At 48.5% G+C, this 17,440-nt stretch overlaps 1 protein-coding gene and 1 long non-coding RNA gene across 5 annotated transcripts in view; one reads left to right on the top strand and one right to left on the bottom strand.

The window, feature by feature from the left end:
- Positions 1-17,440, bottom strand: part of LOC112547518 (uncharacterized) — a 131,130-nt gene that overhangs the window by 3,291 nt on the left and 110,399 nt on the right. The window lies entirely within an intron of this gene.
- Positions 1-17,440, top strand: part of GRIK4 (glutamate ionotropic receptor kainate type subunit 4) — a 365,968-nt gene that overhangs the window by 254,652 nt on the left and 93,876 nt on the right. For all 4 annotated transcript variants that reach the window (XR_012897765.1, XR_012897766.1, XM_075909747.1 and 1 more), the window contains exons 5-6: positions 1,288-1,453; positions 11,592-11,770. Coding sequence is in view for 2 of the 4 variants with exons in the window: in XM_075909747.1 (XP_075765862.1) it covers positions 1,288-1,453; positions 11,592-11,770 (345 nt within the window). In the remaining 2 variants the exon portion in view is untranslated. The remainder of the gene's footprint in view (positions 1-1,287; positions 1,454-11,591; positions 11,771-17,440) is intronic.

Raw genomic sequence — 17,440 nt, 5'->3', positions numbered from 1 at the left:
CATCTGTGCCCCTTTGCGGTGTCCTGTTTCTTCCCGATAAGCCATGTGGTTAGAAAACCAACTCGTCCTTGCTGGTCCCCCCTCGCTCTGGTTCCATGGGCAACACGGGCTCTTTGGTCCCACATGGTCCAGATTCCCTGGGATGCGGTGTCTCACCGGTGCATCCACTCCCATGAGTTAATGGCAATTGAAATATTATTAGGCCTGGTAGCTCTGATCCCTCTGGATTAGCCTGTTACTTCCCGGCAGATCAAACAGCACAAAGCTGCATCTGTTTCTCCTCCTCCTGCAACACACTGGCATGGGCTCATTTTGTTCTTCTTTCCGTCTTTCCTAAAGGTTTCGGCCAGGGATTCCCTGCTCCATTTCGCCCCGTGACTCCCAGTCAGACTCTCCTTCCAGCTGTGACTTTCTCCTTCCCAGGCTGCGCTATAGCCAAAACCCATATAGGGTTCCATCCATAGGCACTGATTTTTTTTTTCCCCCAGGAGTGCTGCACCCCCTCCCTCCCCTGAGGCCTTGCCCTTGCTCCAACCCCACCCACAAGACCCCCACTGCTTACTGCTCTCTGCTTTCTCCCAAGTACCTCCCCTCAGCCTCACCCCCCCTATGACTAGTAGGTGCTGAGCACCCGTTATATTTTTTTCATGGGTGCTCGAGCACCAAACACAGCAAAGTTATCTCAGAATAATGGCTGTTATTCCGAAATAACTATGCGAGCGGCTACACAGCAATTCCCTTGTCTCAAAATAATTGCAAAATAATGGGTGGCTTATTCCTACTTCTGTAAACCTCATTCTACAGGGAATAATGCCTATTCTGAAATAGCTGTTTCGAAATAAGGCGTGTGTAGATGCTCCACTGCTGCTATTTTGAAATAGCCCCTTCCCAGGGCCATTCTATGTTATTCCTCCTGGGGTTCTAAATCGAGATAGCACGTCTACATGAGGGAAGCCTGCCTCAGACTCATTTTGAGGCTTCCCTGCAGTGTAGACGTGCTACTTTGAAATAAGCTATTTCAGAATAACTATTCCGGAATAGCTGATTCCGAAATAACTCTGCAGCGTAGATGTAGCCAAAGAGTCAGCCCCTCTGTTTCCATCCATTGTCTCCTCCATTCAGTAGCATACTCTCGGCCATTTCCCTGGGCTATATTTTCTCATGTGCTTCACACATGACACTGAGTTTACTGTTTGTTACTGGAGAAATGTGTTTTCTGCAACTGACTTTTCTTTCTTTCTTTCTTTCTTTCTTTCTTTCTTTCTTTCTTTCTTTCTTTCTTTTCAGGTTCCTCATTTCAAAGTTGCCCCAGAGGAATTCCTCAAGTTCCAGTTCCAACGATTCACCACCTTGAACCTCCACCCCAGCAACACCGACATCAGCGTGGCCGTTGCTGGGATCCTGAATTTCTTCAATTGCACCACTGCCTGCCTCATCTGTGCCAAAGCTGAATGTGAGTCACTCCGATTTGTGTTAACGTCCCCTGCTGCACCTCTTGATTCTCATTTCATCTCCCTGCTGCCACGATTACTTCTCCCTGCAGTGTAAAAACGCCTCTAGGTGCCAGCTAGGAGGGCTGTGCTTTTCTCTGATTATAATGGCATAAAATAGTCCCCTTTGCTAATGGCAGGACTGTCCTGTCGGGGCAAGAGGGGAACATTGTGGAGTGAGGGCCTGCAAGAGGGAATTCCACACCTGGAACCAAGTCCAGATGTTTTTAGCAGCAGTGGGGAGATAGACATTAGCTGCCTGTTAGTTTCATAGAGGGGGTTTTACCTCCCAGATGGGTTTCTATAATAGGAAAAGCGGCAGTCAAAAAAGCAAACAGAATGTTAGGAATCATTAAAGAAGGAATCAAGACGAAAACAGAGACTATCTTATTGCCTCTGGATAAATCCATGGGACGCCCACATCTTGAATACTGCATACAGATGTGGTCGCCTCATCTCAAACTGGCATTGGGAAAGATTCAGAAAAGGGCAACAAAAATGATGAGTGGTTTGGAACGGGTCCCACGTGAAGAGAGATTAAAAAGACTTGGACCTTTCAGCTTAGAAAAGAGGAGATTAAGGTGGGGATCTGATAGAGGTGCTAAATAGCAGCACAGAACAGTGAGCACCAGGACAGGTGGCTGTAAACAAACTTTATGGGACTGTAGGAAAATTGCTGACTCCCATGGTAAGTGGACACCTGGCTAACCGGACCACGGATGTTGCTGGACCAGAGAGAGCCAGACTAAAGAGGTTCAACCTGTAGCAGCTTGGATCTGTCCTTGCATTCAGCAGAGCAATAGGACTTCTGTCCTGGCCAGCTCCAGGGTGGTGCAAAAGGGTCCTTATGCCTTGTGCACCCTCTGAGGAGCAGACCCTTAACTGCTGTAACTCAGCAAAATCCCCATTGAATCCAGTTGACACCAATGGAGGATCTGGTCCAAGGGCTGCAAAGGTGCCGTTGCTGAAGCCTAAACTCTGGTGGTTTTTTTACTCTGATTTTTCCTGCTGTAACATTAGCTTTGCCATTAATCTGTTTTTCACATCATCTTTTTTTAAATCCCAAATGTGCCGCGTTTACTTGTCGTCCCTCTCCCGCCCCGCAGCGATACACGGTGTTCCGGAACATGCATCCCCATAACCATGCGTCTGACTGTACCTTCCCACCCACGTGCCAATCCACTCGGGGTCCTCCCACTTAATTCATCCCCTGGTTAATTTGATCCCTTCATTTAACCGAATCGAAAAAATCTCAGGAACCAAATGGCTCGTGTTAAATTATTCAACGTCCAATCTTAATTGAATCAGTCTGGATCGCTTTAATCAGATACCGCTGGAAAACTCAATTGCTGGCGGGAGGATGTTACCCCCTAGGGATAGAGTGTCATTAGGCTCGAGTAGGAGGCACCTCGTCCCAGACCCAGCCCTGGCTGTTAATAGGTCAGAAATGCTCTCTTGGGGCGATAGGTAGAAAATCGAGCCCAAGGAGGAGAGAAGCTCAGCTGTTTGGTTTTACACGGATCCATGTGCTAGGACTCCCAGGTAGTATTCCTGGTCTTGCTACTGACTCACACTGTGACCCTGGAAAAGGCTTGTCTGTGGGCCAGCTGTCAGCTGTGCTGGAGAAACTCTCGCCATCTAGGGCGTTGTGCCCGTGCAAAACCAGCGCACTCGGGAGCAGACGCCGACCCCGTGACTCTGTTTCCCCATCTCGGGGAGGAGATCAGGGATCGTTCGCCCTAACCTGGAGAGGGCTGCGCGTGTTTATAAAACCTGCGACATCGAGAGGCAGCTCCAGCTCAGCTCTGTTGCTACCACAATCCCCTCCATGTGTTGTGCAAGCTGTGATCTGCACCCTGGCAGTTAGAGACAAAGCAAGCTGCTTAATTCAACCCAAGTCCCAGGGGTGGCTCCCGGCAAAGGAGACGGCTCTGTGCATGAGGATACACAGACACTTACATAAACCCACACACCTAGTGTGGTTCTCTGTTCCATGCAGTGGTACCTAGACCACAGCAACAGCTAAGACCAAGAGACCTCTACAGCAGGGGCTGAGAGCCAGCTTGCTTTTTGCTCAGAGGGTAGAGGCTCCTATACTAAGCTCCAGAGGTCCCAGGTTCAAATCCACCCAGTGGCGGTTACATAGGCACAGTTCTCACCCAAGCCTAAGTACAGGTGAACCAATACAACTCGGCGACAGCATAACGACTGGTGCAAACAGCTCACCTTCTGTGAGCAGCAGAGGGAGGACTGCCGGCAGGTGGCATCTCCACTGTGGTTCTCTGGGGCCATGGCATCCCTGTGCTGTCATTGTTTGCTCCAGTCAGGGCTTGAAGCTGAATGCAGGGACACGCATGCATGCACAGGTCCTGCTTTCTCCAGTAGCCCTGGGGGGACAGAGATGGGGCGTACTCTTATCTCCATTGTGCGATGGGGAAAGCGATCAGTGTAGCTCAGGACTCTGGAGAAGAGCTGGGTGAATGTAGCTGAACTAATAGTTTTATCATAGAAAAACATTTTTCAGGTCCCCAAACGTACGCTTTGACTCCAAGCGGGATTTAGCGAAAGGCTGCCGTTGACCAAGACAAACGGTTTTGGTGGAAACGTTTTGTTCTGACTATTTTGTTTCCAATGAACCATGCGGCCCACTGAAAATAAAGCGGGTGCATGTGTGGAAAACTATACTCGACTTAAAACAACTCCGCTCCCCCAAATCGTTTGGAATCAACTTAAAACTAAATTGTAGTCGCGTACATGTTAAAACAGAGACATACGTGTGTGTGGGGGGGGAGCTTTTGGTTCAAACTGAACCAGAATTTTTTCAGCTCATTCCTTTCAGACTGACAACTCCATTATTTGCTGCCATATTCCTGCGTCCCACTCACCCGCTGTAGCCAGTGATACTCAGACTGAGACTTGAGAGTCACAAATGGCTTTTTAATGCATCTCCTGTGGCTCTTTGCAGCAGGATATGAAAACACTGTGTCCTTTAATTATTAATCAATCGGGATGCTTTTACTACGTTGTTAGCCGGTTGTAGTTGATAAAATAAAAATACTGCATGTAAAAACGAAATATTTCCCCCTCATGCTGTTTACATGTGAATATACAGTACTGCAGTAAATGAAACCATGAATTCACACAGCGGTAGCTCTTTTGGGCGATGTTGATTGTTAATTTGACTGGATGAACCTGCCTCCCAATCCCCGGACACAAGCTCCGAGCTGGTCCCGTGCTTGGTAAGGGTGACATTCCTGCTTTGCTGCTCCCAGACGAGCCTCAGTGAATGGCGCAGACCGCATCCAAGCCTGCTCGTTCCTCTCCACGCTTGGTGGCCCTCGTTTATGCACTTCAAAGTTGCCAGGAGGGGTCTACAAGTCCTTGCTCATGTCTGGCCTGTAAAACAGCCTTCTGAAGTGTCAGTCTGCGAGCGGCAGGCGGTCCGCTTTCTCATGTCACTGGAACAAAAAGGGAATCTCTTCAGAGAACAGGTTCTTCCCTCCCCACGCCGAGAGGAGGGGAAGGCGCAAACTGACAGGGCGATGGGTAGGAGATAACGTGCTGGGAATGATAATTCTGCCGAGCCGGAGGAGAGGAAACCAGGTGCGTTGGTGGAGCCTCCTCACGCCTCCCATGGTTCCTGGTCTGGTTTAGAAATTGGACCGTGGAGTGTGACCCAGAAAATCTCCAGGCTGTCTGCCAGCAGTGATGGGCTAGGCAGGCCTGCTGGCAGGGGGCAGGAGGGGGACACAGGGGGGGATAGTTGCCCCGGGCCTGGCCATTCAAAAGGGACGGGGCTCCTGGCTGCTGTTGCTGCTACCACAGGAGTGATGGCAGCCGTTGGAGCCTCCAGGCCCTTTAAATCGCTGCTGGAGCGGTGCGTGGTAAGATCCGGGCACCTCTGAGGGCTGCTGGGGGGGGGGGGGGGGGCAGCAGAGTGTCATGCTCTGGGGGGCGCTGAGGACTGGCTGCCCCCAGCCCTGCCCCTTCTGTCTGAGGCGCTGCCCCTTCTGCGTCTCCTACTGGCTTTTCTTTCTCTCCTGGTGCATTTCTGCACATTGGGCGGGGGGGGGGGGGGCTGGTATAAATTGACCTTGCTTCCTTGGCTCCTCCCCTCCCCCATCACTGGGCAGCCCAGCAGAGTAGGCGATGAAAGAATAGCAAATGATACCGCTCCGAAGGCGTTCCCAGGAGGGCAGCTGGAGGGGACTGCCCCATGTTCTGGATAGACGGTCAGGAGCATTGGAGCTGGAGGACAGGCCCCTGGCTCGTCTGCCTCCACGTGTGTTAATTCGCTTGGACCGCGGCGCTGAGAACCCCGGCGTGAGCTCTGAGCCAGCCTGCCAGGCCTCCGGCTCCTTCCCCACCGTCATTGCTTGCCAGGGAGGCTGAGCGTGACAGCGCGGCAGGCAGGAGGCTCCAAACGGGCTCCCCGGAGTAACATCACCGCAGCTGGCCTTCCACATCGTTAACCAGCTTGCGATGAGGCAGGCGTCCTCCAGCCCCTCCCCCAGGACTTGCAGTCTGGCTGTACTCGGTATTAATGTGGGCAGAGGCATCCTGAGCAAAGCGAATGGGTTCCCGGAGTCCACAGTGGCGGAGAGCGAAAGTCATTTGATTTTGTCTGCTGTGTGGCTCAGGCCTGTTTCTCTGCAGACCGGAGAAACTGGCTTTTAACCCATCAGGCACCAGCATCCACCACCCTGTTGTCCTTGTGAGGGGTTAGAATAGAGCAGCGAGGCCCCAGCTGAAATCGGGGGCTCACTGCGCAAAGACAGAGTGAGAGTCAGCTCTTGAGAGCGGGTGAGAAACTGAGGCACAGAGCGGTGACGTGACTCCTCCAGCAAGTCAACAGCCGTGCTGTGCCTAGAAACCTTTTCTCCTTCCTGCTGGTCCCGTGACTTTTCTGCCATCCCGCACTACCTCCTGTTGTGTTATTAGCCTTGCCGCTGAAGCTGGCGTAGAGAGAAGTACAGTATGTGGATAGGGATGTCAGGTGTTGAACTGGACAGTCCGGTATTTTTGCCTCTTGTCTGGTAAAAAAAATCAGAAAATACCGAACACCTAAAATGTCCAGTATGTTCCGATTTTTTTTCCTGGCCAGGAGGCAAAAATCCCGGGTGCTTACCGGGTTCCGCAGGGAAGCTGTCCAGCCCGGTGCAAGGAGGCAAGATGGCGGGTGGCCTCCGGCAACCTGTGAGGGGCAAAAGCCTCAAAAGCATTTCTTAAAGTGGCCACAGTGGGTTTTTGTTTGGTTGGTTTTTGGTCCCCCTCCCGCCCCCCGCTTTTTTTTTCTCAATAGAATTTTTCCCAGTGTTTTTTGGGGGAGGAGTGTGAGGGGGTGTTCGGTATTTTTTGTTAAACCATCTGGCAACCCTATATGGGGAGTCCTCAAAGCCTACAGCCACTCCTTGCAGGATGAGTTTTAATGTATCCTTGTGGTTGTGGTGTCGCTCTGTAGATGCCCAATGGCTGTTACTCCATAAACACCCAGCGCCTGCCTCGTGAGAGTCCCCCTGCTGTATTGTGGGGAGGGACGTTGTTCTGGGCTAGGAATTATGGGAATGGAAGCTCTTGTCCTATATGATGATGCCAAAATTATTTTCTTTCTTGGGGTGTCCGCTACCCCACATGCCACATGGGGTTAATGGCACTGACCTACCGCAGAGGGAAGTTGTGGGGCTGAATCTGGTCTCTCAGGGCCTGTCTAGACTAGATTTTTTTTTCAAAAGGAGATATGCAAATTCTGTGCTAATTTTTGGGGGAAAAAAGCCTTTTTCAAAAAAATCGCCCTTCCTAAAAAAAGGAGGCTTACGTGGTTTTTTGAAAAAGGTTTTTTTTCCTGAAAAAAACGCGACCAGACTATTTTCACTTCAAAAGACCCGCTTTTGAAAATGCAATCGGAAGAAGATATGCAAATTAGTACTGAATTTGCTTATCTCCTTTTAGGGAAAAAAATGTTGTCTAGACGTGCCCCGAGATGATGGATTGTTTTGTTGTGGCACTTGCATGAGACTTAGAAGGCCTAGGCTTAATTTCTGGCTCCACACGTGACTGTGTGTGCCTCAGTTTCCCACCCCTTTGAAATGAGGATAGTAATCCTTCCTTTGTCCTGCCTACTCGGCACATTGCTCTGGCCGGGTTGTTCTTTGACCGTAACTATGTATGATTCCAAGCACCAGAGGGACCACAATCTCACCTGAAGCTTCCCATCATGTTTGCTTTAGGGATGCCTTCCAAATAAATGACAGACCCAGGGTTTCCCAATAGTCTTGTGATTCTCCTCCCATGAATCGGTGCCAGTTCTTGTGATTTAAACTGCTGGGGCATCCGTTAAAGAGACACCACCAGGCCTCTCCAGGTTGAACCTCTTTAGTCCGGCACTCTCTGATCCGGCAACATCCGTGGTCTGGCGTGATTTTACTTAGCCAGATCTCCCATCAAGTTTGTTTACAGCCCCCAGTCCTGGTGCTCAGTGCTCTGTGCTGTTCTTTAGCTTTAATTTACCCTAAATGTCGTCTAAGAGCCCAGCAAGCAGTGGAAGGGTTGGTCATGCTGCTAGACAATATTGACCTCCTATGGTTCAGCAAATTCTCTGGTTTGGCCTGGTCCTGAGGGTGCCGGAATAGAAGGGTTCAGCCTGCAGTTTAAGATCAACCCAGGTCGGTAACAGCAGCTTGGGAACTTGCCTTCCAGTTTTGCTCACAAAGAAAGATGCAAGGAGCCGCGGCTCTTAAATGTGTTTTTCTTAACCAAGAGAAATGCAAAGTTGTGGTGAAACCGAACCACTCTTAGGGTGTGTCTAAACTACATGGCTCCGTCAATGGAGCCATGTCAATTAGGCTGATTGGCAGAGGGAAATGAAGCCGCGATTTAAATAATTGCGGCTTCATTTAAATTTAAATGGCTGCCGCGCTCTGCCGACCAGCTGATGATCAGCTGTTTGATGGCAGATCGGGGCAGTCTGGATGCGCCGCTGTCGACAAGGAAGCCTTTGTCGACCAGCACAGGTATGCCTCGTGAAACCAGGTGTTTCCCTCTGCCGATCAGCCTAATCTACATGGCTCCATCGACCCTTAGAAAGAGAAAGGAAACACAAAAGCCTCCTTCTCTGAAGGTTTACTGGAATCAAGGTCAGCAGAGAAGCTTTTAAAATCTATTGTGTATGAGCATAGGTTCAGAGTTTGCCTAAATAACGGCAGAGGAGTTGTAGCTATATCCTTTCCTGTGGGTGGGCTGTCTATAGATTGTAAACTCTCCAGAGCAGGGTCCAGCATGAGACCCTTCTCTTGGCTGGCCTGTAGAAACTACCTCAATAAACGTGGTTCAAATTATAACTCACAGCTATTGCTGGAAGCGTCTCTGATCCTTGGTAGGCAAAGAGATTGCAGGTGTGGGGGAAATTAAACTGCAGAGTTCTGGCAGAATCTTAGACAATACTTAAGTACCACTTAAAACTCGTAAAATAACACTCAAGTGGCAGATAAGCCCTCTTAGAATCTCACCCTCCATTAAGAAATAAACTAGAAAGTTAATTCCATCCTGGAGCCTGCAGTTGCTTCAGTCCCCAGCTGAGTTTCTTCTGGATTAAGGAGGAAGGGCAAGGGGAGGGCATGTGGCAAAGAGCAGAATGCACGTACACGAGTTAGCAGACTCCGTGAATGAGATGCCTTTCATCTCCTTTATCCCATGAATGCACGAAGCTGTTGCCTTTTGTGAAGAGCTGGGCATTCTTGAGAGCAGCCACCTCGTATGGCGTTGCAATGGACCGCATTGTATCGCTTCCCTCCCCTCGGCCTTCTGGTTTAGTGCAGTCAAAATGACACTTAGTTCAGGAGCGAACCTGGGCCCGAAGCACAGGAGCGTAGAGGGTAGGTCTACACTGCGAAACGCAGAACCGCGGAAGTGTGCGCCAGGGCTGGATCAAGTGATGGGGAGTCACGGGGCATATGCCGCAGGGCTAAAAATACAAGTATAGATGTTCCCATGGGGGCTGCGGGCTCCTCGCGGCATTCAAACCAGCAGCGCCGCATGGAGCCTGGGATCAGCTGGAGTCCCCAGCTGATCCCGGGCTCCATGCAGCACTGGCGCCTTGAAATGCCACAAGGAGCCTGACGCCAGGCTCCCCACGGCACTCGGTGGCAGCGCTGCACAGAGCAGCTGACCCTGGCTCTGTGCATGCTGCTGCTTTGAAGTTATTCCCCTTTTCTCACCCCTTGCTGCCTCTATCAGACATAGGCAGCAAGGGGGCGGGGGAAGCGACTAGTCGACCATCCTGTCAACTATCCAATAGGCATCTGCTTATCCGATAGTCGACTAGTCTTTCACATCCCTTGTGGGAAGGTTTTCCTGGCTATTTCCCTTTAGGAGAGACGATGGTGGGTAACTAGTCCAATTCCTCCTTTGAAAATAGAACTAACCAGACAAACTCCTCCCTTTCCAACCTTGGATAAGGCCACATGCTACAGAACCTTCCATCACACCCAGGGTTGTCCTTTCCTATATCCAGAATATGCAGCTGTGTAGGGCACAGGAAAATGTGGGGCATCGCTGGGTCTTACTGTCCCCCCAACCTGCTCTTCTTATCCTTGGTTTGTGGCTCTGCTTCCTCCAGAGAGGATCTAGTTAACTTACAAGTGACAAAGCCTGCCAGAACCATGAGCAGAACTTTGAAGCTATGAAAGAGCCATTCAAGTGGTAATGAAGCCATTAACAGGCATTTGCGAACCCCAGGTATGTACTGTCAGTTTCTGGATTTACCGTGTTAGTCTACAAGACATGCGTTTAAATTTACTTTAAAGCGATTTCATTAGCGTGGTGCTGAGGATTATAAAATCAGATCTCTAAAAATATCATCCTCCTCCCATCCCCGGGCTGCTGTTGGGCATAGGGGTGCCAGTTTTACGGTGCTGTGAGCGCCCCATAAATCCTAAGGATGTCCTTGATCACGCCAGGAGTTTTACTGGCTTCATTGCACGTACAAGAGTTTGCGGAATCAGGACTCTGGCTAGTAAAGTCTTTGGGCTTGGAACTTTCTTGTGGTTGTTGTTTATATGACAGAAGGGCCAAAGAGCACAGAGGCAGAGCGAGATGGAGACAAACCCCTACCCCAAAGAACTTAACGTGTAAATCAGAGATATTCAGACTGTCTCTCGTTAATGTGTCTCCTGCGGCTCTTGGCAGCACATGATATTAAAACACAGTGTGATTTAATTATTAACCCAACCAAGTTATTAACCAATCAGGATGCTTTTACTATGTGATTAACCAATTATGTTATCAACTTGTTACTAACTTATATACTGTGCTCATATAAAAACGAAACATTTCCCCTGCTTATTCATGCTGCTGTGGCTCTTCTGGATAATGTTCATTGCTAATTTGGCTCCTGAACCATTGAGATCTGTCAATCACTGGTCTAAATAGAGAAGAGAGTAAAAAAGGGGGTGATGGAGAGGCACGCAGAGAAGTGGGAGGTCCCAAAAACCTAGCCTAGAGCCCCACCCACTGCACCGTGCTGCCCTTCTACCTCGTTCTCCTTTTCCGCTGTCAGGGCCTAGAATACATTTGGTTGCTGTGTGGCCATGTTGGGTATTAGGAAGACCAGCTGGGGAAGAGGATATCTTCAATTAGGCCAACTTCTATTGCTGAGAAAGACACGTGTTTGAGCTTTTCTGCAGAATACATTTGGTTCTTGATTATGATGAGGAGGAGGTGGAGGAGTAATAGTATTGTTACTATAATTATTATTACTTGTGCTACGGGGGTAGCACTTCAAAGCGCCTCTCTGGGATCAAGACCCTTTGTGCTTAAGCTACACGTACACAGAATGGCAAGTCCCCCCGAAGAGCTGTGTAAAGAACACATTTCAGAAGGGCCCTGTGTCAAGATGATCTTACGTCTGCTCCATCCTTTCCCACCCCCTGCTGGCCAGATGAGAAACCCTGGGACTTAGATGGGGCTGTTTTGCTTTGCAGCATGTTCCTACGCTGCTTGTCTTACCAGCCTTGCACAGGACTGGATGCTTTGGGGGAGGATAGCTATTGTCCTGGGTGGGGTACTCGATTAAAAAAAGCATGTTTGTGTTTCTTTTATTTGAAGGCCTTTTAAACTTAGAGAAGTTGCTTCGTCAGTTCCTTATCTCGAAGGACACCCTCTCAGTCCGGATGCTGGATGACAGCCGGGACCCTACCCCCCTCCTAAAAGAAATCAGAGACGACAAAACTGCCACCATCATTGTCCATGCGAATGCCTCAATGTCTCACATCATCCTCCAGAAGGTAGGCAGCTGTGAAATTACAGCTTCATAAATGGCCTTGCCTCTGCGTGCGCGTTGTACGGTTCCAGAGCTTAAAAATTCCTATCGTGCTGCTGAAATTTATCTAGGCTACAGGGAGATTTCCACTGATGGATGCTGCGTTTCTGGGGAAAGCAGTTTGCTCACTGCCTCTGGGATTCTGGCTCTAAAAGAAACAGATAAAAGGATCCGAGTGCAGGCCCAAGAGGTGTATGGTTGGCAGCCAGGGGGCCAAACCCTTGTTGCTTCTATTGACTTTTACCAGGGGCAGTTTGGTGCTTTTGAAAATCAATCAGCCGGCAGTGGGGGCTCTTTTCTGAGTACATCTCTGTTTTGTTTCCCTGTCTCGTTATTTTTACCAGAGTCGGTTTGTTGCTTTCATTGTCTGCCATACAGTTGTGTGTGTTTAGAGAGCTAGGTTTGATCTGGCTAGTGGCTCCAGTTTGGGTGTCCATTATAGTGCAGCTCTCAGGAGCCTATGTGGAACAGAAGACTCTTTAGCATATTATCCAATGAAATAAATGTAAGTTTTGGCTCCCCCGATTCATCTCTCAATATACGAAAGGATCTAGGCTAGGGATTCCTGGTAGTGTAACCGGTGTGTTAATATGGAATCAAACATCTAAGAAACCTAATCCAAAGCCCATAGAAGCCAGTGAGATTCTCTGCCGATTCCAGTAAGTTTTGGATCAGGGACATGCAACTGTGCATCATCTTCAGGCTAAGACTAGAAAGCATGTTTCCTAGGACTGATGTATTAGGCTGGTGGTGTCCTATATAACTGTCAGTCTTATTGGCTGTGGAACTGTGTGCTAGTTTCCACAAAGAATTTTGTCCACACGAGGAACAAAGAGTCCTATGGCACCTTAAAGACTAACAAATTGATTTAAAAACTTTATTTTAAATCAACGTGTTAGTTTTCAAGGTGCCACAGGACTCCTTGTTTTTTTTCCTGAAACAGACTAACACTGTTACCCTTCTGAAACGTGTCCACAAGGAAACAATGCACCACGGCACTATGCACCACGGAATCATGCACCACGGAACCACTCTACCAGAGGTGGTTCGTTTTTGAGTGACCACCGCCATGTTGGCTGACTCATTGGGGATTGAAGTGAGACCCTCCAGAGCTGCTACAGATTGAGCTAAAGAACCCACTCACCCAAGCTGCGACTCTAATATGCACTGGCAGAGGGACACCTGTAGCACATGTTCTCCAGCGGGTTATGATTCCTGTTAGACAGGAAACAGTTTTCTCATCCCAGGAAAATTTCCTCGATTTTGGAAAACATCCCCAGCCTGAATCTAGATGAAAAGTCAAAATCTCGAAAATGTGGAGGAAAAAAATGGATTGGGTCAGTCAGAACATTTTGTTTTGATTTGGACCTTTTCATTACTTATTATAATAATTATTTATTAGATTTCCTTGCCCCCCACGAAATTCACGTACACTTCAAAAGGATAAGTCTTTCTAACAAAGACGAGGAAACTGGACATGTTGACCATTTAAAAACTTTTCCCAAAATGGCAACTTCATCCCAGCTGACCCTTTCCCACACAATGTTTCGGTTTCCACAAATCGAGATTTTTCCAATGGAAAAAAAGCTTAACTGAAAAATTCCTGACCAGCCCTAGCTCCCTTGCCTTTATGACTGTGGTGAGAAGACTGTGAATGTTGCCTTGGGGATGCAAAGAAACTGTGGCAGAATTTCAACTATAGAGAGCTCCTCTTGGGAAGTGAGGCATGTCGTCTGATGTGCGTCCATTCAAAAATTTCCCCTTGCTAATCTTTGCTGGTACAGCTGCCAGACTTCGGTCCAGAGACTCAAGTGAGATTGAAACTGCTAATAGAGTCTGTGCTGTGGCAAGTGACATTAGCTGGATCGCTCATCAATCCGTTCCAGTGTCATTTTAATTGCACACACAAGAGCATCGTAGTGATTTTCACCCAGGCACAAGTTTTCTTTTTTAATTTTTGTTATTTCACTAACCCCTCTGAAGCTTCTGATGTGCGGGAAGTCGATGTGTGGGAAGTCGAAAATGAGAGTTCAGTGGGGGGCGGGTTTGTCTTTATTTATATATTTAGTCTCTGATTTAATAAAGGATTTGAAAGAGCTCTCTCATGATTGAGGGCTATCCCCTCAGCCTGTTACCATAGTAATTTTCCACAGCTACAGAGCACAGTGGCTTTTTAGACACATTCACTCTCCCTTCCCATCTCTGGGGGATTCTCAGGCCGTGACCGATGAAGATGTCAAAGACTGAGAAGATTTTGCAGGAATTCAATAACATTTAATGCAGTCGCCCTGTGCAGAGGATTCAAGGGGGAAGAGAATGAACGATGCTCTTACGGTTTATGAACTTCTTGCAACTGGCGAAACTGGAATATACTGGGAGAGCAAGCAGGGCAATGGATGAAGATAATGACTATAAAATGGTTTCCTCCTTTTGGCTCAATCCAAACAGAAAGACTGATGTTAATTGTAAAAATCTTTGGCTCAGATCCTGTTTGACTAGCCCTTTCTTGGCCTGTGCTACCTTTCTTTGAACAATGAGGCAGAATCTACAGCCTCTCCACATATGGTTTAGAGACACATGGTTGCTTCTTAGATAGCACCAGGTTTGCCGGTCGGCATGTTAAATGGATGGAGATGACTTATGGCTTTCTTTGATTTTCTGCCCCTGAAATCACATTTTCTGACTTCAGAGCGAGTCGGTGAGAGAGCACACGCTGCTGACCCGAGGTCGTGATCCAGTGCAGAACTGCTCAGGGCAGCGGTCAAATTAGAGCTATTCTGGTTTAGTGGTGGAAGGCAGTGCTCAGAGTATATATAAGCTGGAAAATTCAGTCTTCTCTCTGCCACTGACTTGCTGTGTGTTCTTGGCCAAGTTATGTTCTCATGGGTTCCCTTCCCCCATCTGTGACAATGCAGTCCTATTGATCTGTGCTACAGAGGTGTCTGTGCAGATTAGCTGCTTAGTGACTGTAGAGCAGTGTTTCTCAACCAGTGGTACGAGTCCCCTTAGGGGGTACTCAAGAAAAGTCCGGAGTACGTCAACACAACTGCAATTTGGAGAAAACTGAATTTTTGTCTTAAGTTTTACAGCGCTTTATTATTTTTGAACTTTTCATACCCAAAAATTTCATCGCCCGCCCGGCTATGATGAAGTTCTTTAAACAAATGTGTTGCAATGGTAGAAAATTTTTGTGTGTGTCTGAAAACTGGAGGTAGTGGGGGTACTTATATATATTTTAAAGGGGTACTTTATAAAAAAAAAAAAAGGTTGAGAAACACTGCTGTAAAGCACTTCTCAGTTCTTGGGATGGGATTTTTAAAGCACTCAACCTTGGCCAAATTCGGATCTCCCTGAAGCTAGTGGTAAGTCAAGGTCGGCTAGCAGAGGTAGTCCAGAGTGGTTTGAGGCTCTTCCCCTACATGTGGTGCATAAGTGCTCAGTGATGTTGGTGGTAAAGTTCCTGTGAGTATCCCCCTCCCCCCCCATCCTTTTGTACTTCATTTTCCAGCCTTCAGCTTATCAGCAAAGAGTTCCCGCAAATAGCTACCAGGCTACAAAATCTCCTTTTCGTTTTCCCTGCAGAGGATGTGTCACAGCTGCCATTCCTGCATCAGTAGAGGCTGTGGATTTGTTATGTTCGTAACGATGGATAAAAAGGATAAGATGGTGTGACAAAGTCAGGCAGGGCGGCTGCAAGAGGGTGTCTGGAGGCAGCTAGCCCTTGATTCTTAAAGGCTATTACCTCAGGTCAATGAGGGACCCCTGAATTCAGTTACGGGCTGCATGGGGCCTTTTAGAACCCCTCCTTCAGTGAGAGAAAAGGAAGGGGAGAGAGAAAGAGATGCTGCTACCAGGCAAGTGCAAACCTGAGGGCCAGCTGGGAAAGGACTGACACCTCAGGGCAGACAACAGGACGACACCCTGTCCCAGTCAGTGGTGGGGAAGATATCATCCTTCGGTTTTATGTGCATGGGACTCTTTCCCTTTGTTTGGTGGTAGATGACCTGTAGGCCTGCCCTGAGGCCTACCCAGAAAACATGGCCGAAGGAGCACAGAGGGGGGAGACAAATGCTGCCGAGAATGAGAAAGGGACAGACAGACAGACTAGGGTTGCCAGATGGTTGAAACAAAAATACCGAAACCCGCCCCCTACAACAAAAAAAACCACCAGGAAAAAATTCAGGGTGGGAGGGGACCAAAGCTGTTGAGCAAAAAAAATTTAAAAACCCAGCATTAAAACAACATGTCCCCTTTAAGAGTGAGTGCAGGGATAGGAACAGAGGAGCGGTTGAGCACTAAGACACAGGGGAAGCATTGCTTCCCCTTGGTCTTTTTGCCGGCAGCCATTTTGTGCTGGCAGCCTTGCAGAACCAGGTAAGCATGGGTGCTGGGCGGGGGAGGCCGGGTGCTGAGTGTTTGTAGGGTTACCAGGTGCCCAGCATTTTCACCTCCTGGCCGGGGAAAAAAATCAGAAAATACCGGACATCTTAGGTGTCCAGTATTCTCTGAATTTTTTTACCGGACAGGAGGTGAAAATACCGGACTGTCCGGGTGAATACCAGACACCTGGCAATCCTAAGACAGACAGACAGACACACACTTGCCTCATGCCCCAGCTCTTGCCCCACCTCACCAGTTTGCCCAAAACTCCATCTGGGGTCGAGGTGCCAGGGTTTACCACTCTCCGCCTGGTCAGCCCTCCTGTCTCCCTCTTCCCACCCTCCATCGCCACCCACCCACCTACCCACCCGAAGTCAGGGCCCACCCAAGCGGGCCCTTCTGACTATGCCACTGCTACAGGGAAAGGTTCAAAAGAACTGGGCATGTTTTGTTTTGAGAAGGATCAGAGGGCACAAAACAATGGGCTCATAAAGAGGGTGGCAATGAATTGTTCTCCATGTCCACTGAGAGTAGGATAGGGTTGCCAGGTGTCTGGTTCTCGCCCGGACAGTCCGGTAATTGCATCTTCTGTCCGGTAAAAAACAAAGACATGTCCAATATTTTCTGTTTTTTTTGGACAGAAGGCCGGCAACATTTTTCCCCTGCCTCATCTAGTGGGGATGGGGGGAGCAGGGAGTGTGGGAATTTAAAGGCACAGCAGCCTGGGTTTTTTTCCTCAGCAAGTTTAGTTCCCCGTTTTTTTGTTTGTTTGTTTGTTTGTTTGTTTGTTATTGTTTTTTTGCTCGACCAGTTTTTTTCCCTGCCATGTTGGGGAGTTTTTGTGAAAGTATCTGGCAACCCTAGAGTAGAACAAGATGTAATTGGCATGATCTACAGCCAGGAGATGTAAGTTAGATAATAGAATCCCCCCACTTTCTAGTTGTCAGAGTAGTTCAGCTCTGGAATAGGCGTCTCTGAGAAGCTGTGGAGGTGTTTAGGGGTACATCAGACAAAAGAGTGCCAGGAATGGTGTAGGTATGTTTAATCCTGCTTCAGCACAGCAGGTGGACTAGTTGGTTGATTCCAGCCTTGCAGAGCTATGATCCTAGACTGCAGGAATCTGACTGAGAGAAGGGAGTGGGAAAAGTTCCACTGTGGAGGGTGGATGTTTACAGGGAGCAGTAGCGTCTGCCTTGTTTTGAATCGTTAGCTGCTGCTGGTATGGCTAATCCAGCCAAGAACTCCACCTCTTCTG

Source organism: Pelodiscus sinensis, chromosome 26 (assembly GCF_049634645.1).
Source record: "Pelodiscus sinensis isolate JC-2024 chromosome 26, ASM4963464v1, whole genome shotgun sequence".
In the NCBI taxonomy this organism is placed as follows: Eukaryota; Metazoa; Chordata; order Testudines; family Trionychidae; genus Pelodiscus; species Pelodiscus sinensis.
Note: the sequence above shows the minus strand (reverse complement) of the source record. Positions and strands in the feature narration are given on the sequence as shown.